The 26,854-nt window shown below is 36.6% G+C and overlaps 1 protein-coding gene across 1 annotated transcript in view; it reads right to left on the bottom strand.

Moving 5' to 3' along the window:
• TUSC3 (tumor suppressor candidate 3) overlaps positions 1 to 26,854 on the bottom strand; it is a 132,460-nt gene that overhangs the window by 57,657 nt on the left and 47,949 nt on the right. The window contains exons 3-6 of the mRNA XM_074588149.1: positions 16,560 to 16,677; positions 14,365 to 14,505; positions 13,683 to 13,823; positions 3,370 to 3,459 (exon numbers count right to left, since the gene is read on the bottom strand). Of these exons, the coding sequence (XP_074444250.1) occupies positions 3,370 to 3,459; positions 13,683 to 13,823; positions 14,365 to 14,505; positions 16,560 to 16,677 (490 nt within the window). The remainder of the gene's footprint in view (positions 1 to 3,369; positions 3,460 to 13,682; positions 13,824 to 14,364; positions 14,506 to 16,559; positions 16,678 to 26,854) is intronic.

Genomic DNA, 26,854 nt, shown 5'->3' with positions numbered 1-26,854 from the left:
TTCTCAGAGAAGGAAAGAAAATTATGAGCTTTGAAAACCATCTCAATTCAGTTTTTTAGATCAAGCTTGCCCTTTGTCCTATTCTTATCTATAGTAAACTTCCAATCATTTTAAAGATGAGGTCTTGAGCATACTGTGTAATAAAAATTGTAGAATTTGTACCCAAATAAAAAAAAAAAATGGCTGCTAATCTCTGCATAGGCATACACAAATGCTTTCGTAGCCATTGCTGTTATTTGATTAAAAGCTGATGAAAATCTAATGAGAATTCTTTGCTATGAGGTCAATTGAACAGCAACAGAACTACCTCTGCAGGAGGCTCAAAAATATGTAATTGCTTTCTCCAGCTTGCTACTTGTCTCACCACCAGCTCTATATAGATCAAGCTCTGAATAAAAATCAGAACTCTCCCAAAACTGTTTATATATACAGACACCAATGGGGCGTTTAGTTTTCACTCTCAAACCCAGTAAAATAGGTAAAGATTTTAGTGCCGCACAGTAAGAGCCTAATCCTAACAAAATTATTATGCAAAAGACAGAGAACTCCAAAAATATAACAGAGATAAAGAATGTGTCAAGATAGAAGATGAGCACCAATTTTGTCAACCTAAACCAGAACTGAAATATCAAACAGTACTGTGTGATTCAGCTTTCTACATAAAAATTGATGCTGCTTTCATGTGGACCCAAAAACTGAAATTAGCTGACGGCAATGGAGAATAAAGGAAGTAACTGCAACAGCCTCAATAAGAACACACCAGCTTCACAGGATGGACCCACACAAAATTACAAAATATGGTTCAAAAGCTTCACTCAAAGAATACTATCAGAGAATTAACATAATTTATGTAATCAAGCAAAGAATCATAAATGCAGTGCACAAGCCAAAGATTTTAATAACTGGTAATGTTACTTTTACAAGATATTGGCACTAGTAAGTAGTGTTGTTTAAGTAAAGCAAACAAATGTCTTTTCATCTTTTGAAAAAAATAGGGATTTAAGGAAGAGAAATGAAGTGTCATCCAAAACTATGACAAGAACAAAGCAAATAATAGGAGATATCTGAAGCAAGGAACAGTTTATGAAGACAGAATATCATCACTTTCAAAGTCTGGTGGCATACCAAGCTCTACAGCTAGTACAGAACTGAACCACTAACTCCGATTAAATAACAAAAACTAAGCATTAGTAAATTTGAACCTAACAATAAAACAATTAAGCTTGGTGAACTATTCTATGCCTCCTCTTAAAAACAGAATTTTACATGGTAAGACTGTGAACAACATTTCAGAGTATTACACGCAAGTAATCCTTGTACAAAATTAGCATGGAAATTTGGAATTGCTGCTAAATACTAGACATTGGAAAGAAAGTGAGGAGTTAAATTTCATCCAGATGTAAAGAAGACAGCAGTTGCTAACTTAATGCAGGGCTGTGTTACAGTGAATTATCATGGTTGAATAAATCTAACAGAGGTGTTAGATAAGCACTTTTATGATTTCAAATTCACAGGAACGTAGATAAGGGCTAGAAAAATGAAACAGGAAAATATTCAATAATGGCATTTGAAAAAAAAAAAGCAATGTAAAATAGGTAAAGGTTTATAGAATCCTTAGTAAGCTCCTAACAATGGTAAAAAATAGAGCTTTACAACTACAGTGGTCAGTGATACCTTAAATAAATCAGTAACTTGGTGACCCTTAATTCTTAGAATCTGACTGGTTTTGCTCACCTCACCGACAGAGACATAGCTCTAAGGAGGTGAAAGTACTGCCACATATGAACAAGAAAAGACAGGTAAATCTGTCACAAAATAACTTACCTGAAGTCATACAATGCAGAAAAACCAGAAAAGAAGGTACGTGTATTAACTAATACAGTAGCTCAGTAACTAGAACTTAAAATACTCTCTACCCTTATTTTCCTTATTTAGTTGTGTACGTTAACACTCCCAAACTAGTAGCTTTTCAGACATTCAGATAGGACATGAAGAGTTCACACCTTGAAAACTGAGAGACAATGGCACAAATTCAGGAACAATTAAAAGGATATTTTTAAATGATTTAATGCAGTCTATACTTCAGAAACAGGTCTGTAAGAAGGGCAAAGTGTATAAAACTGGATGTGGTAAAAACTAATTTGCTTTTTCTGTGCCGTATTTCTCCTTTCTGTCACTCTGTAGGAAAGCATCATAAATTTAATACCGCAAGGCAGTAATCGAAACCTCTAAATTTTTATAAACACAGTGTTTTACAGAGATTATTTATTATATTATCAGTCCTACTTCTGCATAACAAAATTGACAGATGGAATCATGTCATTTTATGACATCAATTTGCTGCTACGTTCCTGATAAAAAGCAAATTGGTAATCAAATTCAAACCATCATTTTTTTGCTACTCCAATTAAGATACAACACAAAGGGAGCTTCGAATAATTTTTTTCTTTAAGACATAAGGTAGTCTCCTTTAACCAGTGATGGTCGAATTTGAAAATAGCTCGACGGGGCACTAGTCATGAAAAAGCTTCCTGACCACTAAGTTCACTGCAAGGTTTGTAGATTCCATCCCAACAACTTGTTTGAAAAGCGGTAAATAAATAAAAAAAAGAAAGTGGCAGAAACCAGCGAAGGTCCTCTTTACCTTCCCAGTAAGCAAAGAAAGTTTCTTCTTCTGAACTCTCATGGACATTTGCTAATTTGTGAGCAGGAAGGAACAATCAAGAGAATTCCTTCAAAGACAGCAGTAGCAGGATATAACAGTAATTTTGGCAGTAATCAGCTAGTGGTAACTTCTTAGTAAAGCTGATAAAGAATTTAAAATGAGGGAGTAAGGAGATACAGGAAGAAGTTCAGTGGAAGAGTTACAGGCATAATGGAAAAAAGCACCTGAAAATATTTGTCATCTCCTTGTGGAACTAACATGCTCAAGAAAAAGCGAGATAAGAGATTACAAAGCTCAAAGGTTTGTGTAAACGGAGCCTAGAAAGAAGAAAAAAGCCAAACTTGCTTTTCACCTTGTGAGGGAGGGAGCACATTTCTACAAAAAACCACAATATCCGTTTATCTTTGGACAGCGGAAATTGTGTGATATGGAACGTTTTATAACATGTTCGCTACAGCTGGGAGCCTGGTGGAAAGCATTTTGAAAAACATGGCCACCCATTTCATTGCTCAAATCAAAGACGGTGGAACTTTCCAAACATCTGAAATTACCAAAATAGACTCTGCTTGCAACTGGAGACTTATGACGCTGGCACATTGTCGTACAGTGCTATGGGACTGCAATTATTTGCTACTGTAGACTCACTGTAGGGAGTGACTATCTATACATTTCCCCTCAAAATAAAATTAAAAGAATCAACTCACCACTTGTCCATTCTGAGGATTTTTATGTGCATACGGGGGTCCGCGAATGTGATTCCACATCTGACCAGATGTCATAGCAAATACAACACACTAGAAAAAAACAGAAAAACAATATACTCATTTATTTACGTGGAGGAACTGAATAGAAAACCATTCTGCTGGTGATGTTTGTTTCAGATACATAATTGTTTACCTAACCAGACACAGTACCTCTATTTGATTTTTAGGATAGGGTTTTCAGATGCGTTGCTCTCATAAAATTCTTAACGACTTCTGTTAGAAAATGAGTTAGCTCAAGACAGAAATTTTCAAAATCTCACTTGAAATAATCCTGTCTTTATGTGCACTTGGAATTGCCACGTTTACACATCTATATGGCAAAAAGCACTGATAGCAGGAGAAGGCATTCATTGCAAATATTCTGCAAACTAGTGTTCGAGATTTACATAACCTTTCATGAAGTTATTTCTGCCTCTAATCTAATATAAATATTTAGCTTAACTGTTCGCTTTCAGATGTATGAAATGATATATATAAAACAGTAAGAAAAAAACTTCCAATTATCAAAAAAACGTCTGTCCCATTTTATGAAATTCTCATTGTGTCCCCTATATGACTGTCATTCTTTTCAGCTGTGACAAACAACAATGGTTGAGTTAGTAGAAAAGTGAAACTCCCTACGGAATGAAGTGCGAAGTTAGGATAGGGGTGTATGAAAACTGTAAAAACGGACATTAATTCTTGCAAAAGGTCATACTGCAGAATCTACGTGACAAACATCCTAGTCATAGCAAGCGTCTTTTTGACTACCTTAAAGATGAAAATACAGTATCTTTTGATTACCAAATGAGAAAAACTGAAATGGGAAACTTGTCACAAAAGAATGTGTCTTCTGACTTATCAGTATAGATATGTCCATTTTTACTGTACGTCAATATTCTCGCCAGCAGAGCACAGTCACAGTGATGGGCCTACAGGAAAGACGGGGAGGGACTCTTTATCGGGGAGTGAAGCGATAAGATGGCGGTAACACTTTTAAACTGAAAGAGGGGAGATCCAGATTAGATATCAGGAAGAAAGTCTTTACTGTGAGGGGGGTGAGACACTGGCCCAGGTTGCCCAGAGAAGCTGTGGCTGCCCCATCCCTGGAGGTGTTCAAGGCCAGGCTGGATGGGGCTTGGAGCAACCTGGTCTGGTGGGAGGTGTCCCTGCCCAGGGCAGGGGGGTGGAACTAGATGGTCTTTAAGGTCCCTTCCAACTCTAACCACTCTATGACGATCACAGAATGATCAATTAAATCAATGATAATTTAAAGCAGATGGATTGCAAATGTAAAAATTCATACTATGATGGTTAACTAAACTAGAGTTTACTAAAACCCTTTAAAGGGTTTTCTTCAAAGAATGTTTAGTAACACATTTGGGAAATAATTGTAAGCTAGTGTAGCTCTGTGTCCCCATAAATGCAGCACTGCCACTGCTAGCAATATGATTTGAACAAACTTTGCAAGGCCTTAGGACTGAATCATGTCAGGCTTTAATCCAAATCTGCCTGGGCTTTCCTGGATTCTTTTTTTTAACTTGTTTAGCTGAAACAGCAATTTTTCCAAAGACCAGGTGGCTATGCCTAGTTTACTTTACTTTTGCTTACCTTTGCATACCATAATATTTTGTTTTCTATTCTATTTAGGATGAAATAATTATAACCAACAAAATGCTGTAATGTAGGCATGGGCCGATAGCAGACAACAAAAGCAGAAACACGGGATGTCATGCACCAGTATTGAATGATAAAAAAGGATTACACTGGAGACCCTAAGCCAATAAATATTAACCAATGGTGAATTAAAGACGCACAGACATGGGACATGGTCAAAACCAGTTTTAGGGATAATGAAGAGAGGAAAGGACAAGCATCTAACATACGTAAGACAATCCCCATTTACTGAGTAAGTTTTCGTGTAAAATGTTGCAGATCAGTCAAAGAAGGACAAAGTGTAAAAGTAGCTCCACGTGGACCCTAGAGCAAGGAGGAAGAAAGCAGCAGCTTCATACACCTCCCAGCAAAGAACCTGGAACCCTGACAACTCACCATAGCATCCCCTCACCCCAAAATGAAGTCAATGTATGATCTCAAGATCCAGAGAGGAACGGTGGAAGAGTAACCATGACATCAGAGAAAGGGAAAGATACTAGGAAGTGTGCAACGTAACAGTGTTAATTGTGCTGTTATTATTGAAACTTTCTGTGCTTGTAATAGAAAGAAAAAGAAAATAATGAAAAAAAAAATGTTTTCATATCTGGTTTAATAATAATTCTGTTTCTTAGTATTAAGATTTCAATTACACTAAGAACAGATTCTTGGCTTTAAATATAAGGTGTATATTTCATTTTGCCGTTAACAGGATTTGGAGTGTAACAGTATAGTAATTAATGTGGCAGATGAAAGAATACTGGTAGTGATTATTAGCAAATGGATTATGTTTTAATTAATAATATGCAAAGAAGTGAATAGAATATATGCTTCCATTACTGGAAAAGGGTAACAGGTAGTTATTTCTATCCCTTGCAGATTGTTTTAGCAGAGAAATTATTACTGCAATTTTTGGTGATGAATCAGACAGGAGATAACTTATGTGAAAGTACAAGAGTGTAGAAAATGAAGATGGGGATAACGAAAGTGAGGTGAAAGAGCTATTTTGAAAGGTCAAAAGTTAGCTGAAAACTAAAACATCGAAAGAGAACATGCATAGAGTGCACAAACTGTGGCCCTCAAAGTGAGTTTTCTATGAAAAGTCATTTTACCCATTCTTAAATTACTGTATTTAATTTACATTCTCTAGGGCCAAATCTGCTTCCATATGGAACGAGTAAAAAAAACCCACCTCCTGTTCCTGTTTTTATACCGTCATATACTTTATAACAGATAAATCTCTCGAATTACTGAAGATCTTTAATGCTTGCCAATAGAAATACACTATCTCACAACACGGTAATCTCTAACAAAAAAAATGTCCAGGAGACACAATAGTGGGGAGAAAAGGAAAGAGTTAACAATATGGTTGTTTATCCTGAAGGTGTCTTTCATATTCTTCCAGTTCAGACTCTCAGTGACCAAGAAAACTAATTTAGTACATTACATCCTGGATCCGCCATGATTTCCTTCCATCATGCACCTCTTTACTGTCTATTTCAGGACAGGCTCCTTTTCGGGAGCCAAAAAAAAACCTCAAAAAACCCAACATTCTCCAACTTGTCCTTTGTCCTCTTCAACTCTTCATTTATTTTAAATATCCTAGGAAGAGTGCATTTCCATCATATTCCTTAAGCAAGCATTTGGTATGCTACAGATAGCACTTGACATTCAAGCTCAGTTTGCTGTGTTCTACGTTCTCCTATTACAATCAACCAGGTGAAAAAACAAACCACATTGGAAACTACAGACTTCTACTGTTTGTAATACACTTGAAATGCACACTACTATCTGTAGAACAGACACATGCATCTATGATACATCACGCTGATACACAATGCTTACCACTTCAAACCCCATGGTTTCCATAGGATCTATGGCTTTGGGATCCAAAATTTCTAGAACACCTCGCTCAGTCACCATTACTGTGAGTTGGTGTTTCCCAGGACAAAACTTCACCTATGAGCGAGCAACTTGTTCATGCTCACAACTGAATATACTGTGGTTGCTGGCAGCCTAGCTTCAACTTCATGCTGTTCGGACAGCAAGGTGGTTGAATGTTTGACAGAAGATACACGTGCTAACCAAGCATGATTTCTTTTTATGTGACCTCCCTGGAGGTGTTCAAGGCCAGGCTGGATGGGGCTTGGAGCAACCTGGTCTAGTGGGAGGTGTGCCTGCCCAGGGCAGGGGGGTTGGAACAAGATTATCTTTAAGGTCCCTTCCAACCCGAACCATTCTATGATTTACCTTACGGGTTCATATTGTATTTATTTCAATGGAACAATTCATATGCAGAGAAACGGCCCCTTTCTGCAGTTTTCTTGGATCTTGTCAAAGTACAAAGGACAAAAACTGGGGAACAGGAGAAGATTCAAACTGAGGCACTTTTCTCTGAGCACTTTGAAAGATATTCAACTCCATTTACCCAGAGTGGAGCCTGTACTTCAGCAGTTCTAGAGAGAAGAGTACCACGAACACCTCTTTCATCCACCTGCTCCCTTCTTTCTCCTTGTCAGACTCCAAGAACAACGCTTTAACTGCTGCATGCCACTTGAATTATCAGGGGAGTTCAAGGTTTAGCTATTTTAAGAGCTTCCCGATTTAGGTAGCTCATTCTGCACACAAGTGATAAAAGCAAACAGAGTAGATCTACATTAGCTGGTGTAGTACAGAGAGGGAAGGAACAATGATTTGCTACAACACATTATGGTTCCAGGACTAAATGTCCATAGGATGTCTTCAGTGGCAATGATGTTCATCCCTATGAGCACTTCTAGGTGAGTACACTGTATGTGTAGACAGGATGCTCAAGGACCTTGTTAATAAATTGAAAGTGGTGCATTCTTGGTGGCTTCACAGTGTGTGACTTCAGCCTTAGTTTTGTTAAGAGGGAAACTGCTTCGAGCTCACCCCGTGCTGCACCTGTGGGTGTACTATAAGGCTCCTAAAAACAGACACATGGTAAATAAGCACCAAGAGTCCCACCAGAACATGGCATTGCTAGCAAGACAAAACTTTACAGGTAGGTGGGCAGACTTTCTTCACTGTTCTTGGTCTTGCAAGCTTTTTCAAATGATTTGGGTTTGATACATTACTTCCTCGAAGACGTAAGTTTTGTTTAACGCTATCTGCGTTATCTATTAAACAAAATTACTAGAGACTTAAAAATCCATTTGGTATGCATTTTGAAGTGAAGCTTCTGACTAGCAGATACTATACAAAGCAGATCATTAGATTTCTCTCTGTAAGTTTATACCCCAGAATGCAGCAAATACTTTGCAACATAAGTAAAAATAATGAAATTCTAGATTCATTTCTGAATATAGTTAAATTCAAACACAGTTTCAAAAAACGGGAGGCACATGCACGCAGTTCCGTACATAATTTCTATATTGTTCTGTACATGTAAGTTTCAGCCATTTCACAATTATTATTTTCAAGAAATGTAATCCTTTCTCTTCAGTTTAACTTTGCTTTTGTACTTAATGAAGGCAACAGAGCTGCAAGATCTGTACTCAATTTCTAAATAACAGTCCTTCACTTACTAGAATCTCCATACGAGAGATACAGTTCAAGGACAGGGAGTACATCACGGGAGCAGAGAGAATGGGGGTTTGTATCTTTAAAAGGTTCTCTGCATCTCTAAAACCTCTAACTATGGGAAGAAAAGGAAACTAATAACCTGCATTTATTGCTGTTCTTTTGAGATGCCTATCTACTCACATAGAGGAGCCTGACTTTTTCTAGCTGTATCTTCGAGTAAAACACATTACTTTTTTATCCTCATTCCCAGAAGGAGGTAAAGAAGCCACTAGTAGCCATGATACCCTTCAAGCTCTTTTGGAGCAATAACCGATGATGAATGTGCTGTACGGTCTAGGTACTGTGGAGTATATCAGCACAGAACACATTTCTCAGAACCATTAACTGTTACAACAGGAGTAAACACATGCTTTGTCTCCTCATTCAAGGGACTTGACATATTTTGCCCAATAGACTCAAATTCGAGGCAGCTGCCCCTGATTCTGAGCACAGACTTTGCCTTCCCAGATTCCACAGGTATGCAGGCAAATCTGAAATATACACATGAAATAAAACTGAAAAAAACTGTGCAGAAACCCACAGTGGCAGCCTAGTAAAGAAAATGCTTTAAAAAAAACCCCTAGTAGTCCACATTCTAGCCAACTGAAGAAATAAATTCTCAGCACCAGTACTGTTGTCTAAAATGTAGCAATTCCTTATCTAAAATGTTATAAATTTGTCCAAGTTTATACCATCTGACATTTTATTCTCTGTGCTTAAGAAATTAAGAGTCTTGACAAAAATCTGAATTGCTTCTTATCAGTATAAAAGAAAAGGACCCTGAAAATATCTAAGGACGGAAGTCCTTCCTCACCTTTGTGCTAGCATGCCAGTCGGAAAAATATCCATAGATGAACAGTAGGATTTGAATTAAAGTCTAAAATAATCTAAGGGATACATTTTGTATGTGATCTCACGTGACATCTTTTGGGATATTATGTACCGTGACTCAGTCTTCCTGCCTTGGCATTCCAAAAGTCTTCTGGGTAATGTTGCAAGTAAAAATGCCTACGGCCTGCAAGATACTGCCAGACTCTGGGGTGCTTCAATGAGGGGATGAAACCGCTAATAGCACTGCTGTTGCGCAATCTAACGTTGAGGATAAAACCAACTCCACAGTTGGTCTTGCTCTGGTCTTGCTTCTGAGAGTATGAAAACCATTAGACGGATCACTAAAAAAAAAAATCGCATTCCTAAATATTCTCCTGGTGCTGGAAATATTAAATATGAGACAACTTTTTGGTATCAATGGAGATATCAAATAAAAATTCAGTCGACATTTCTGGGATCCCGCTAGTAAAACCATCAGAAGCACTTTATGCTGAGAATTTTTTTCTGATTTTTAGGAACAGAACATTCAATCCGGCAAAGAGGCACTGTCCATTTCTCCTTTACATAAAAACTATCCAACATTCGGGAGCATAAAAGCTCTTCAAGACAAAGAAGCTCTGAACAACAAGGAAAAGAAAACACGAGACTTGTCTGTTTGCAATGACACAGTTTTCAGCTACTGAATTCCAGGATATCTATGAAAGAGCTTCAGTTGAAATTAAAAATGTTATTTTCCATATGGTTCATGAATGCTGGCTACCTAGCAGTACAATACCTCCCCAAAACCAGTCAAACCCCAAAACTAAAGGTTTTAGAAGAAAGCTCCTGTGCTTTCTCGGTTTGGCAACATCTGTAAAAAATGTCAATAAGGAACAAAACAATTGCCAATACTCCTGTCAAAGACATGGGCTTCCAGTAGATTTCATGTATCTTGTCAGGCTTTCCCTTTTTAACTTGTTTTTTAAAGTTCAAAAAGGAAAAAATATTCATGAAGAATAGAATTCTTTAAAATTAAGTATTTATTAGTTATTTATACCCTTCAGAAAAGGATTTTATTAGGCATGACTCGCTCCCCTTACCTAGACACCATCTCCATTTTTCCTTCTAATGAGCTTTTACAAAAAAAGAAGCTCTAAGTTTTACTGGTAGGAAAAAGCACCATGTAAGAGAATCATAACTACACAGTACCTTAGAATGAATATACTAATGACTGGCCCTTTTCTTCTATAGATCTTGACACATTCTAGTCATTTTACAGAACTGAGGTCATCTGTGCAAAAGCCTGCAATCTGGAGTCCCTGCTGATTCCACCAGAAAGAACTTGTAACATCAGCTTGCGTGTCCGTGTAGGTCCGAATGAAACCAAAAGGACTTGTAACCGCATGATCTTTGCTAAAACATCATTTTGCAGTATGGGGCTTTGACCACATTGTGAAGGCAAAAGAAGAGTGATTAAAAAAAGGGAAGCATCGGCTCAAGGCCATGATTAATTGCTATATACTTTCAGATATAAGACCTTTTTCTAAAACATCCTCTAGTGCTATTCGTTTTTAAAGGAAACGGAATTTTACAGGAAATAGTATTAGCAACAACATTAAATGGCATGAATGCCATTTTAATTCATTTTAACTCTACTATTCCTTGTCAATGCAATCAGCAGGATGACAATTACCGAGTGGCATTAATACAATTTCGTTAAATGTTTGATCACATTTGGACATTGACCCCGTCCACAGGGGTTCAGTTGAATCCGATTGTAAGTTTTCCACGTTGCAATTTACAGTTATGTTCAGACATAAAATGTCCAGGAGAACAGCAAATATTTTAAGAAAGTTGCAGTTAAATATTTTAAGAAAGATGTGTTAATTTTCTTAATTTAATTAGGAAGTTAATTATGTCTTCTACTGTTTGCTGAAGGCAGATTGCAATAGAATGATTCTTGATTTGAAGAACTGATTTTTAACCTCTGGAATACAAAAACCACAATTGCCCAAAACATTCAAACATTAAACTTCTGATCTGAAAACCTGAGGTATGAAACTGGAAAAAAATTGCTGTCTCCATAGATACAGTGCATGGTAAAACGAAGGAAATAACACTGACTACATATCTTTGCTTGATTTTTGACACAAACATCTATTTCAGTGTGCTAATTATTGTTTTACTCAGGTGATCTCTAGAGTTTAGGGGTCCAGAAAAAGAAAAGTTAGACTGATTCATATTAAATTTGAGCTTTCTGATGGTAGTGTATCTCTAAAAAGTATTATCATTTAAAAATACCGGTAATCTAGAAAAATATATGGAACTAAATATGACAGTCTTACTTTGGAAGAGAACTGTCAAAACTCTGTGCTAGAGCTCAGGATGCTCCAAATGACATCCTGGAACAAAGCAGAAATTCTGCCCCAGGCTCTCCAGATCAAAAGGAAACATCGTTCTACTTGAAATCTAGTCCTTTAGGTGGTTGATTTGAAATCTTGTTCTTCATTCCTTCCTCAATGTACGGGGTAGATTAACAAACTGCTTAAACAAAGAATACTGCAATGTACATGAGTAGAAAATGCTATGATAGCACAGGAGAGAAAAGAGCACTATCAGTAGCCATTATTCAAGAGTAATGCCAAATATTAAGGAACTCTGAACAAAGAGCTTGCTTTAAGATCTTGTTAATCATTTAGATATAAAAATGAATTAGAGCCCAACAGGTACTAAGTAACTTCATCTTTGAACTGACGTAACAAGGCTGCCAATGAGCCCATCAGCTGAAAGCTTCAGAAAAGAAGCTATCTTCTCGTAGTGTTGAATCGGAGCAGAACAGCAAACCATCAATACAACATGGCTTTGAAAAGGAAAAAACAGTGATAGAACATAACAGTAACCTCCTTCTAGCAGAGCTAAAATACACAGAATTATAGTAGTACGGCCCAGGTTGGAAGGGACCTCAAAAGACCATCTGGTCCAAGCTTTTGTGGGAAAGGGAGCCTAGATGAGAAATAAAATATGAATGTTGCTGCACAAGAAAACTCATATTCCATCCGCAGTCCTAGCCATCTGCCTTCAAAGAAAGGTTAATTCATATTGATGCAAGTTGAGAAAAAGTCTTTAAAATGAAGTGAATAGATAACCTTTTACATGGAAAAAAGAAGAAAAGCTTGGCTTACGTTGTACAAAATGCGTGGACAAATTTTTAAAACATACTGTTCTCAATCAATACATTGTTAACACAGAAGGAAGAAGCGCCATTAAGCTGTAAAATGTTGGACTGGACTTGATAACCCTAGACACTATCGCAGTGTTGAGAACCATGGCCCTGACTCTGTGTCCCTGAAAATTCAGCCTTAAATGCTGCTTCTCAGATTTTTCCTCTTCTGTCAGTCACAACGATGGCAGAGGAACGAGTACTTATTGATACGCCTTAACTGGCCCCTACCACCCTCGCCTGCTATTTCCTATCTAAAACCGAGACAGCTGCCTGTGCAGCACAGTCCACATTTTTCGTCAGTCTACTCAGTTATTTGAAAACTATGATATAAACAAACACACTGCAATACACTATTAAGCACGTTAAACCTTAATTTGTTATTTATGGACTTAAGAGTTTAGTTGCCTACTATTTCAAACAGACTATTGGCTAGTTTAAGAATCTCCTCAGAGTTAATGCTATAAGATCATCCTATTCTCCTTTAGGTTAACAGTGGAATGTTAAGGTCAGTACTACCGAAAACAGTTTTGGAAAGACTTCCGCCTTTTTCTTTGTTTCTTAGTTCTTTTATCATTTTCTTGCAAACATATAAAAGCCTTTGTTACCTTTCTTAACCTTTCATCACTCTAAAGCGATACAGTCGGATGTTAATCCCCACACTAAACCAATGATAACATTACTGCTTTTACAAAAAAGGGCAAGTTGAACCACAGCAGTGAACATTAGTAACACTTTTTACTGGAAATATTTTCTTGGTAAAGTTCTAACAAAAATTTGCAGCTAACTATCAGAGAATTTGCTAATTTTCAGTGAATCACTCATAGTAACTGATAACCGCTGCTTATGAGAATTAGCCCCAAAGTCTAGATTATGAATCTTTGACAGTACTGTTCTGAACAATGTATTAATGCCATGGTTTTTAATTTACTATGCAAGTAATGAGGACAGATACGTTGAGATAAGAAACTAATAAAAAGCATATTAGTAAGGAAAATCTGCATACCAGAGCTGCCATGGCCCAGCCAGTTTTGTTGTAGATGAACTCTAAGTTATTCCTTCGCAGATATAACAAGCCACCAACAAGGGATACCAGAAGAGCCAGTGCAATCGTACCAGAATAATTAGGAGGCCTGAACACTCTAATCTGGAAAAGATAAATGCAAATACAGATCGCAAATAAATGCATACATACAGATCACCTTCCATATAAACAAACAGGGAGCATCCATAAAGGTATACTTAAATAAGAAAAAAGTTGTGCTTCCTTTAATAAGCACATAATATGAAAAAAGGTTTAAGCATCATTTTTAACTGTTCAACTCCAAAACATTATTTCTTCAACAGATTTGCAGGTTGTGTGTGAATCAGGAGCAGCTACCTTGCATCTATCTGTTCTGTATATAGTTTTGCAAAGCACATTTTACTCATTAACAACTAATTATCACAATACCAATGCTTGTTTTCAAACAGAATAAGACTACGTAAAATTTAACATATAATCTGCAAACTGCAGAAATTACCACAAGTACCATGACTACGTTTATTTTTATTTATTTTTCTAATTTGTTCTAGAACCTACACTTGCAGAAAAAAAAGCATTAAGGAAAGACCGAATTTGTCATCAGCCTGTCTCAGACTACAAAGATACATTTGGCTTCAACTTTTAAAATTGTCGAAAGACTTACATGGACATCTGTTCTGTCAGCTATCCATTTAGCTAGCTGCTCAGCTGCAAATCCGATTCTCTGCAGGTCAAACGTGTCAGCTCTCTTGGGTTTACCTTTTGGAGGAAAATGCATGAAAGTCGGGGCAGAGTTCATATTCAGCTACAAAGCCAGGAAAAATAGAAGAAAAAAAATTAGTTACTATATCCTCAAAAATGCTTACCCTTTATGTATAAGGCAACACAAGTCTAATTAGCATGACAAATATTATTTGCCTCCATATGTAACTTTTTTATACATCTTCATTTATAGTCCTGCAAAAAGAGCGCTCAGAATATTCCTTCCTGTAGATTCTCTGGGATGTTTAATTACTCAGAGTATTTTACCCACAAGCTTTTCTGAGTAAGAGTATCTTATGCTTTAAAGTTCTCACACACTGTAAGAACTCTCCTGTAATTAGTAAAACAGAGACCCCCACACGCATACAATCTGTTAAAGTATATTAGGTTATAGCTCCAGGGGAGAAAAGAAAGCATTGAAATAGTTCAACGTTGTTTCTCTTGCCTAGCTCTCACCAATCCAAAGTTAACTAGACTAAACTATTCATCTAGCCTTCCACTGGCTTCAAGACAGACCATCCAATAGCAACTTGTCTTTTTTGAATCCTGAAAGGCCTAAATAACTAATAATAGACTACTTAACCTTGCCCTGAAAATTACATGACTCTTAATCCATGTTTTGATGCCACTGGAACTATTCCTAATACATGAAAAAACTCAAAAGTGATAAACAAATAGGCCTACATTTACATTTGCCGCTTTAAAACTCAACTTCAACTTTGCAAGGTGGTAGAGGAGAATATAATTTTACTATCTAAAATTCCCTCATATTCAGTCCATCTCAGAAACAGAGCAATAAAATACGTGAAAAAATGAAAATTAACATAAACAAAATGAGGGGAAATACTTAAAGATGATGTAATATGCAGATCTTTAAATAACAAATGCAGAGTAAGCTTGTTTGTTTCATTCCTGCAAATCGAGTTTTATTACATTACCGAAACATAATAGTGAATCAAGTACAGAAATTAATTCATCAATAGAGATTACAACCTATGAAAATATTTTCCATCTAAGCAAAAAATAGCCCCTCTTCTTTATTGAACTGATTTGGAAATAATAAATATCCTGGAGAAAAGCTAAGACAAATGTTGTGAAACATTTTAATAAGATATTTTATAGGACCCAGAAACCTTCTGACATTGTACAGTTTGGGGGCAGTTGGTCTGCAACTGCTTTGTCATTTCTCTATAAAGAGAGTAAAACTATTTGAACTAAAATTATTTTAACTAAAACTTTTAAAGCAAAATCTTAAGCCATTAATAACCATTCTTTACACAATGCATTCTAAGATGTCAATTGGAAGCAAAAATATTTACTAAACACTGTAATTAACCTCTTTAAACTATTATGTATTTTTAAAAATAAATATAGAACTCCTCTCCTGAAAATTTTAAATCACACACTTCACCAAAAGGTGGTTAAAAATAGAGAACTTGAAAACTTGTCTACTCCTCTTAATCTGCATTTTTAACTTCAATCAACAGATAAATATTAGAGAAAAGCACGTCAGTATTTAGTATTATTTTGCAAGGGATGCGTTTTGCCTTGAGTACTCAATTTAGGAAGGGTCCTTCGACTGTTCTCCAACAATTGATTTTTCACTCTTCATAGCCAATATCTAAAATCTAAACTAGTCTCTTCTCTTTTCCCTGAAGAACTTCCAGACTAATACAAATATTACTGGCATTGAAGAATATTGTATTACATAAAAGCAATTAAAAGGCTCTTTTAGTCACGAGCTTTTTTTCCCTTAAAGATAAAATAAAGGAAATCTTTAAATGCATCTTTAGTTGCTTTGCATTTAATTCTAAAATATGACATTTACAATGGGTTGAAAAAAATTCACATACATATAATGTAATCTATAAACAAACATTATGAACTACACTTGGAAAATACTAGAAGTGGCTACTTGTATAATCTGTCTTCACTAATGTCGCAGAAACTGCAGTGCCTAGTGTTTTTAACCAGGAAAAAATTGTATACAAATCAGAGGTACAAACCTATGCACAGAAAATAATTTGTCTCGTATCATTTGGCAAATCAGCATTTAGTTCTAAAAATTAAGAATGTTTTACAGTATCCAACATTTACCTGTTGAAAAACATCCGCCCCTTCATCATAATCCACTATTGTGAAAAACAGTTTGTTTGAAAAAGCCGATGAATAGCGCCATGAATTAGCCAGCACTTGATATTCTTCATTAGCTTGCCTGTTAAGGAAAAGAAACAAACGTACACCCCTGTGGCATTCACTGGCAAAAAAGATTCTGTAACCAGTTGCAGCAGTTAAATAAATTACACTTGCAGGATGATTCTCAACATTCACACTATCAATTAAAGAAAAGTTTCAGCTGGTTTTGCAACTCTTTGTTTCAAATGTGTCTTCTTCAAAATTGGAAATGTTAACTCAAACTATACCAGAGACATCCCAAGATGATGTTAACAAAAAGCAGCGTTTTGCATATTTAAAAGTCTCAGAAAACAGGAGTGGCCAGCGTCACGCGGATCTGCTAACAGATCCGTGCAAGGACATGCTCCAATGGCCCTTGAGTACGGTACCAGGATTTACTTGCTGAAGACAAGACAATTCCTTATGCTGCACATAAGAAATTCTGAAACTAGGGAAAAATAACACAGAAATGTGACAGTAGTAATCTTCCTAAAAGCGCAGAGCCATGGAAAGAGCCATAGAAACTGCTAAGCCCTGGGGAAATGATGCCAACTAAATGAAGACCAGGCTTGTAAGTAGCATAATACATTCAAGATTATTTCTATTAAACTTGCTTTAAAATTGATAAAGGATAATTTTGCACAAACTTTTCTAAATCACTACAAAGTCAGATTGCTATGACTCAAATTTGTCAGAAAGTCTCCCCTTGGCTTTACTCACGGCTCTAAGTTCAGGTGAGGTTTTTTTGGTTGGGTTTTGTTTGGTTTTTAGAAGGAAAACAAACAACTTTTCCCTGTCTGCACTGACGGGAAAGGAAAAAAAGTAATTCCAGGAAAAGAATTCTGGGACCCTTACCAGCAGAGATGTTTCTCTAAAGACACCATCACAGAACCATAAAACCCACAGGTTCTTCCGTGGGACAAATCCATACCAACGAATAATTAAAAAAAAAAAAAAAAAGGACAAAAAACACCCCGAAAGGATCCTTGCAGTACCTTTTGGCTTTACACAGGCTCATTTGCTAATTATTTCAATATAACCAATTAATCATATCTGCTGTAGTGTCCAAACCAAGGTTCTACCATTTTGCAATTTATCTTTGCACGTGGTAAGATGCAGAAGTGGTATAAAGGTTGGGCTTGATGAACTTAAAGGTCCCTTCCAACCTCACCAATTCTATGATTCTATGAAATAAATGTATTCTGCAAATTCTGTATTTCTCAAAGCAGTGTTTCTATAAAAGCAGTTCCATGTGATGGTGCAGACCACTATTTAAAATCTGTAGATGCAGAAATCTTTTTGTTGCAAGAGAATCTCTGCATTAAACAAACATAATACACGTCGGATTTTGAGAGAGCAAAGAGGGGGAAGAGGACGACAGGGCCACAGATGTCGTAACACCCTTCCCATTTCCTCAGCACTGAGATCAGCTTTAGGCATGAAGTGTATTACACACAGCTCCAACAGAGTTGTGTCGTACCAAGGAACATATTGTACACAAAAAAAGATCTATCACATAAAAGAAGTTAAAGTGAGATTTTATCAACTCTTAACCCCCCAAAAACATAAATCTTATGAAGGACAACAAAACTCAACTTTCACCCTTATTACCTCATTAAGTAAAATTTGCTACTTGACAAACTTATTCAATGGGCAAAGTCTGCAATTATTTTAAAAAAAAAAAAAAACCAACAACAACAAAAAAAACCCCAACAAACCCCAACGTGATTTAGGCATTCTAGCGGTTATTTCCAGAACAGATAGTAACAGAAGCAGACTAACATGTTCACTGTCCTCCTGAAGAGGGCAGTCAAACAACATCAAAGGGATGCTGTAGAATCTTAAGTAATATCTGTAGGGCACTGTTCTGTTAAACCTGCTATATTAAAGCTGGACCGCTTTTATTATAAGAACATGATAAAAATCACTTCATCTTGATGCCATCATTCTTCTCAGTCTACCTTTCACTTGTGATGAAACAGTATTTCTGGGAAATTCAGTTACTGCAGTTATGCCCCCGCTATTTGAAAGAACGCTCTTGTTCCCGTTGATCTCCATGCATTTTGCATCTTTGAACTATTTTGAATGAATGTAATAGGTGGAAAGTGGCATTTTGCAAAAAGTTGTCTTAGATTTTTCTATAACAGAGTCAAAGCACAGGTTTATCCTCCCGCTGAAGATAGGAAAGCGTTCTGTCATACATCCTCATAGCAGCTCCTGAGAGGTGTGGGGAAGGGAGAGTGAAACACGGAGGGGCAGGAATACAAAGTCACAGGATTACTGCAAACAGAAGTGAAGAACATCCTACAGTCCACTATACAATTTCCAAAGGATAAAACGCTGATGCAATCACATTAATAACTTTTTGTAGCATTGGTTACTTCTTTACAGATACAATAATGGTAAAAAGCGTTAAGCCCTTGGCGGAAAAAAAATTCAACTCCCAATTAAAATCAGGCAACATCAACTCTGTCACTTCCTATCTATCTCCATCATTAGTTAATTCTATCCATTTGTTTCTATGAAACAATGTTAATTATATAAAATTATTATAATAATTATACGAAATGCTGTAAAGGCATAGGGCAGAACTACAATCGGTATGAACTCATCAGAATAAAAATGCTAGCACTGCTTTTATTAGTTTGACAGGATTTTTTATAGATGGAAGATTTAAATGTTATTGCTGCTACAGTCACCTCTTAAGAATTTTGTCGTAACAGCAACACAGGAAGTAGCAACAACAGTTGCTAGCAACAAACAGCTACTAAAAACCAGTGGCCAGATCAAAAGGGAATGCTACTATCAGATTTGCCTAGAAAATTCAGTATACTGAAAAGTAAGCTGCTAAGTAAATGCCCTACAAAAATTTCTTCCATTACGCAAGAGGTGCTCATGAAATATTAAAAGTTTTATTTAAAAACATTAATTATGTGGGTGTCTGTGGCAGATAATCAGATTTGTATAGCTTGAGCTATATTAAATTAGATTAATGTCACTCTGTTAGTCCAACATTATAGTAAGGAAAACACAAACGGAATATCAGGAAAAGAATAAAAGATCTTGGAATTATTTGCCAATGAAAACAGTAAAGCATTATTTTTTGGCATATTACAGACTGTACAAAACACTTACAAATGTACAATTGGCAAAGAATGTGCTACCAGGTCACCTGCCTGTGCTTATCCATCTGTTTAAAGTAAACTGTGATCAATGCTGCAATTTACCTCCAATACAACTTCTGGTTTTTATTTGGAATGGTTTTCCCAAAATGAAGAGAAGGGGATAAGTGCATATTTGAACTTCTCAGCATCAAGAAGAAAATAAATTCAGAATGCTGCTTTGCTTTTATTTTTGTTTAGGCTGACTCACAACGTCATGATGAAAAGCACTGAAGAATCTACAAATGTGCCCAGAAAACTCACCACACATGACAAAATGAAAAGAGTACGGACACTACTTGAAAACTACGCGGTTTATGCAATCTAGATATCTATAATAGGAGAAAGCAAGCTAAAATCCATGCTATTCTATTTACAGCATCCCATGATATTTCCAATATTCTGCAGATGAAAAGAAGCTATGAGATCACATTTTGTGGGAGTTGCAAAGTAAAAAAATAAAAACTAAAATTGTGACCACAGGAAGAATAGAGAGTCTCTTATGATCCAGGTATAAAATTACCGCCCTGTTAAATAGGACTCATCAATACTTCTATCAAGACCCTGATGCGCATGGGAAAAGCAATTGCAGAACTTTCAACAGCTCCTTCCATATTTCCTGTTCCTTCTTTGAACAAAAGTTCAAAAGATAATTCACTCTCAGTACAGTTAAGAGACCTGTCAATGATTTTCTCACTACCCACTCTTGATCAACCTGCAAAAAAACTGAAAGGCAGAGGATCCTTTTTCTTCTTTCTGATGACACCTCGTTGACTGTCAGAATTCTTTCTGCTGTTGACCTACTCTTTGATCGGCTACTTGAAAACAGTTTTCTGAGATATCTTCTTGAACAGGGAAACCAACAGAATTCCTCTCTTAGCTAGATTAAAAACCTCCTCTCAGAGGTCTCACTGATAGGGTAGATGTTAATAAAATTATGTGGAATCTCTTCTCTCATATATTTTGTCGTTTCCTTTCTCACATTGTGAGTCAACAGCAGAAGGCAGCTACATTCAGAGCTCATTACAAAACACTTACTACATTAAGCACAAAACTTACACAAACTATATGTTGAATTATAACTTACTTTTTATATAATCCTGTAATACAGAAGGAATAGCTCAAGCAGTTGACTGAGCTCATTCTGCAGCAGGCTCTCCGCAGTAGCTACAAGGTTGTTCCAATAGATGCCATTAATAATTTCTGACAGAATTCAGCCTTGCCACTCAAATGCAACAAAAGAAGTCTTCAGGAAACGCGTGCCATACCTGCAAAGTTGACCCATCTTCCTCACGTTGTATAGGTAGGTTTTATGTATATACTTTATATGTGTCCTAACATACACATATGTATTCATTGACACATGCACAACTTCAGCAAATGGGAGTAATCAGCGCTCCTTTCAATATAATGAAACTTCTGACACTTGTAAAAATACGATAGTCTGGTCAACACGAGGGTGAATAATGGCTACAGAAATTCCTCTCCATTACCAGCCATTTCCAGCTGCTGCTCGATAGATACTGTTTTTGCAAAACTGTGTTTTCCAAGAATCTGGAAGCAGGTTTCTGACTTCCACAGTAAAAACCCATTAAACGTCATCCAGGACTGACACAACACAATTTTCAGTTTGCGCAGTTTACAAGTTCATCTCCACAAGCTGTCACCTGCCATTACTATAGTCTTCCTTGGTTGCACTTCCCCATTTTCCTCCTGATCATTTACGATGCTAATTCTAGGCTTTAATCTTGATTTGTAATGATTCAAACAGGCTCAATTACATCTTCAAAAGAAGTATTTGGGAATTCATAGACATAAACAAGCACAGTAGAAAGTATGCAAAAGAAAATCCATTTGTTTCAGGTAGCTTGAAATTCACAGAGAGATGTACGTGTCTAATTTACATGTTTTAACCATTACCACCTAACAAACTACTGTCACAGGTCAAGGTAGAGACCCTATGCACTGAAACTCAGTATCTTTAGCCTCTGACACTACTCTGGTCTTTTCAAGGAACACTACTCTAAGGCTCTAAGGAAGAAAAAAAAAAAAACAAACAACAAAAGAAGATATCCAATTTTTTGTTGATGGGCTTCAGCTGTTGGGGGGGAAAAAAAAAACCTGAAGTGATCAGTTTTGTTCCTCTGACCCAGATTTCCTTTTCTAAATGAAAATATCCCAACAGTGAATTTGAAAAATGAACCAGGCAAAAATGTGAACTGTTTGGCAAAAAACAAGACATCTCTGATATGCACCTGTATGCAAAGCAGAGATGGTCGCTTCTGCCAGGGAGATGAGAGAAGCAGAGCTTAGAAAGTAAAACAAAAGACCTCATATAATTTGCTTATGGTGTGATTAGATGGTACAGCAGCAAACAAAAAAGAACAAGTTAATTATAAGAATGAAAGATGCAGAGGAACAGTCAGCACAGTGATGGTTTCAGCAGGCCAGAGCAAAAGCCCATGTGCAGCTGAAAATCAAAGCACCAGTACTCGATCAAGTGGAGAAGGGGGTCATTGAAGTCCGGTTGGTAAAACGGTACTGATCCCTTTGGGAAAATGTAGTGATAATAAAATGGGGGAGCAGATTGCAAAAAGCAAGATGATGAACGGCAGAGAAGCTGGAAGATAATTTTCACCCAAAAATACATTCAAGTCAGGCTAGTAGTTACCGTTTGCCTGGGTGCAAAACAAAGTACAGGCTGGGAAACAGCCTCTTCATGTCTCTGAAGATGCTGTTGTCAGAGCGACCGTTCTTTTGTTCTCCTTCTTACATATATAAATATTTTTTTCAGTAGTATGACTGGATGATGTGGGTAACAGAAGAGTTAATACCTAAGAGTGAATACCTAAGCACAAAGGAAAAAGGGAAGCTGGTCTTATATCCTGAGGAGTCACTGTTCAGAGTTGAATTATTTCTGACTGTTCATCCAAACCACAAAAATCCAAACTGATTCATCATCACAGTGCATCAAAGGGCCCTTCAGTATCTGCTTCCAATGTGCAGACTATATTCACCAAGAATAGTAATAACATGTAAAGTCAATTAAGACTAACTAAGCTTAATTTCCTGGGACCAAAATTGTTTATTGAAACACGTTTCCAAACGTGCATGGAAAAAAACTTATCTTCAACAGCAAGAAACACATCCCACCCCTACCAATGACTTCACATTCGAGAGCACATAGGATATCTAATCTGTTATGGTCAATTCATCTCTCAATACCCACAATGTCGTATTGAACTTAAAACAACTGTGTCAACAGGAAAACTGACATTTATGCTGCCATTTACACGGTTGTGAAGGCATCAGATGGCTTTCAATAGTTTTTTGGACCAGAAAATTGAAACTTGCTTGGCCACAAAGCTAGATGGAAGTGTTGTGCTCCAAATTCTGCTTTAGGACAGACAGAATTTCCTTGAAAAACACTCCAGAGGCATGACTAGAGGCACTACTAACACGTACACAGAGCTGCGGTTTACAGAAGCCTTCACGTGTTAGGACTGGATTGATTCAGATAGTCTACAGATATATTTTCCAGTCCACAGTTTATGAAAGTATTTCATTATGATGAATACAGAACAAATCTCTGTCTCAAAGATGACAAACTAGTAACTATCTTTTAGAAACACCTATAAATCAAACTAATTTGTTCTGGGCATAGAGTAAATTCCAATCAGTAATGCAGACATATGATTTCTAACTTTAAAAAAATATATATTGAAAAGGATAATGCCAAAAATTAGAAGCAAATTAAGTAAAGGGAAAGTGTTAAATACAACAATATGACATCTATCAGGAACAAGCAGGCCTGGCATTAAATGAACAGGTAAGTTTCAAAAAACTGGGAAAGCATTCATAGTGTTTTTCTAATTAATCTTTCTTAAGATGATACATAAGATTATGTATCCATCTCCTGCAACGACAAAGAAACCCTTCTCATTCCATTGGAAAAAAAGTTCTTAAGTAACTTTTTCTAGAGAATACCTATCAAACACATAATATGCTTTGGTTTTACTGAAAACACATCAGCTCCTTTGTCTGAAAGAATATTTTTTTTACGTACAAAAGTTTCATCAAAATATCCGCAGTCCCAGGGACTTCTTTGTCTGTGGCATTTCAAGAATAAGTTGATATTATTTCCATATACTTTCACAAATCATTACCTGGTAAGTGGTTTACGTGACTGATGTTCCAATGTTGTCCTTGCTGTGCACAGAAAAGCCTTGGGTTCTCCAAGACAAATTTGGCCAGCTTTCCATACGTAGGTCCTTGCTATATGGGTAGGTAAGACCTTATTTAAATGTTCAAATATCATGGCTCCAAGCATTTTAAGACTTGGCTACAGTCACCTCAGCCACGTTTTATGCAAAATTTGGAACTTCTCCAGTGTCAAGAAGGATGGGGGCAGGGGGGGAATTCTTCCTTTATACCTTCTAGCCAACATCCAAACTACAACAGATTTCAGCAATGCACAGGCAAAATAGTCCCTAGTCCAGAAGAGAACCTGGATTGCCAAACTGACTTTGCCTTCACTTTGAAGGGTGACAAAAGCAACACTTTCTGAATGCAAGAAACTACCTATCTTTGGTAGCACAATCATTCAAAACACATGTCAGAAAAGTCACGCTGATTTTACTGTAAGCAGGGGCTCATTTTAATAACACACATTCTAAACAGAACCACATGCAATATCAGAAACACAAAGAACATAGTTTACTTTAACAACACAGGACACACACGATCTCTTCTGGTCTCAGATAGGCAAACGGCAATGGCCTGCTCTAATGACGATCAGCTTTCACTGCTCTTCTCCAGAAGAGGATCTTATTTCTTACCATAACCCCATCCTGTTATTTATCGTTGTATAATGTTGTGTTTTTCATGCTCAGCATTTGAGGTAGCAACAGCAGCACACAAACATCTTCTTTGCCCCTTTGAAAATACTGCAGCCCTGTTCTTTATAAACTGGACATTTAGAATAGATAAAATACTGAAATGTCAAATCTAGCCACCAAAGGGAAAAGACAAAACTTTTTTTTTTTTTTTAGGTAATCCTGAGGCTCGATTTTTATTTTTTTTTTTGGGGGTGGGGTGGGGAGTGGAGAGAAGTACTAATTTGTGTGACAAAGTTATTCGAAGTCAAAGATTTCAGTCTAGGTGCTTTTTTGTATTTGAAATATGACATTGATTTTTCTCTATAAAATTGTTCTGAAAATATTTTCATGAGTAACAGTTAACTTAAATCTTGGACAAAAGCATCCTCACAGAACATTACGGATTAAGTTAAAAATCTATTTTTCCTTTGGGCAAAGTGGCTAGTGAATAGCTAGCAATAAAGTAATGGATACATTTCAGTTCTGTATATCCTTTCAGTGCTCCTGTCCATTAATTAGCCATTGATTTGAAAATGTCGATTTTCCCAATAATGGTTTTATGTGCAGTATGATCAACCTCATTAAATCCCTTTTATTTCACATGGAAAAGCGTATCACAACTTCACATTTATTTAAACAAACCCCACTGAACGCTGTATGTTGATTTTTTACTTCATTTTATGCTTAAAGATTTTCAGTTGCTTCTGCACATAAATGGCTATCCTGGCATATTACAGGATGATGTTTATAAGCTTTTTTTCAGTAAGCTATACAGAGTTGTAAGCAAAATTAACTTCCTTAATAACAGCAATATTTATGTTGTTTTCACATGCTCTACAAGAGAGCTGTACGTGACACAGGGAAAGAATTTTCTATGGTCATTACAATGACAAATACACTGACCCTTACAAAGCTGAACTTAGTGCATCTCCCGTAGCTTTATCTACTGGGTAGGAAAATATGGAATGATTTAAAACAATACGGTAAACTTTCAACTCCTATTTCATCTCCTAAAGTTGAACTCTGGCAACACAAAGAAGAAATAAGAGCAACCCAGTTCTGGCAGTTTTCAAGAAAAAATTTCTTTGAATTAAGAATGTTGGGAAGCTTCTGTACCTACTCCTTCACCTACTCAGTTCAGATATGGAGGGTGAACTCATGGGAATGTAATTCATAAACTCTCCCTCAAAATTGACCAACTGACTTCAATGACAAAAAATTAATCTATAAAGAAAATCTAATAAAACCCATATATAACTACAGTTACACCAGCTAATGTTTCTACTGTAAATGCCGCATTCCAACGCATAAGAAATCTAATTAGCCGCTCCATTTACCAACTTTGTGTATTGTTTAAAGCGCACCTATTTAAAACCAAGAAATAATATTTCTTCATGTACAGCTTAGGTTTTTCATAGTTCTACAGAGTATTTTGCTGCCTATTTAATAACTGTTTAGAACTCCCTGCACAATAATCCCATCTATTACTAAACACAGTAATTTCTAATGCATATTCTGGCTGAAGAAGGTTTTATTATCTCAATTTCTGGTTTAGTAAGGTAATTAAGTGCATGACTACCTTTCAGTCCCTTGGCCCTATTTCCATGTCTGTCATTAGTCATTTTTGGATTAACTTACTGAACTAGGAACTTGCAGAGAAAGATCTTAAACTTTAGAAGAATACCACAGCTATTCTAATACGGATTCTAGAAGGAGGCACCAGAACATACCAGAGCGCAGTGCCAGACAGAACTCCACCGTAAGCACGCTGTGCTGGAAAAAGGTGCTTGCGTGTAAGAACCGTCCAAAGCTGTGAAATCACAGGGTAACTCACATCTGCCTCAGAGCCTTGGACACCTCTTAACTGAAGAAATCAGTGATGTGTCATATTATTAAATGGTAATGAATCACTTCTGTCACAAAACATCTTTGCAAAGATCATGGTCGACTGATAATAAAATAACGTGGATTTCTTAAAGAGACAGTCTTCCCCAGTTGTGTGCATTTTATTCAACTGCAATTTAATAAAACCCCAAACTAGGAAGGCTTCTAAAAGATGCTGTAACAAACACATGAGCCTGTTAAATAGAAAGCATCTATCCCATGCAAAGAACAATGCTACTCGGTGTATTGTGCATTGATTAAAACGTTCACTTGAAAACTGTGGTAAGGAAGATGA

The sequence above is a fragment of the Larus michahellis genome, chromosome 5, assembly GCF_964199755.1.
Source record: "Larus michahellis chromosome 5, bLarMic1.1, whole genome shotgun sequence".
In the NCBI taxonomy this organism is placed as follows: domain Eukaryota; kingdom Metazoa; phylum Chordata; class Aves; order Charadriiformes; family Laridae; genus Larus; species Larus michahellis.
Note: the sequence above shows the minus strand (reverse complement) of the source record. Positions and strands in the feature narration are given on the sequence as shown.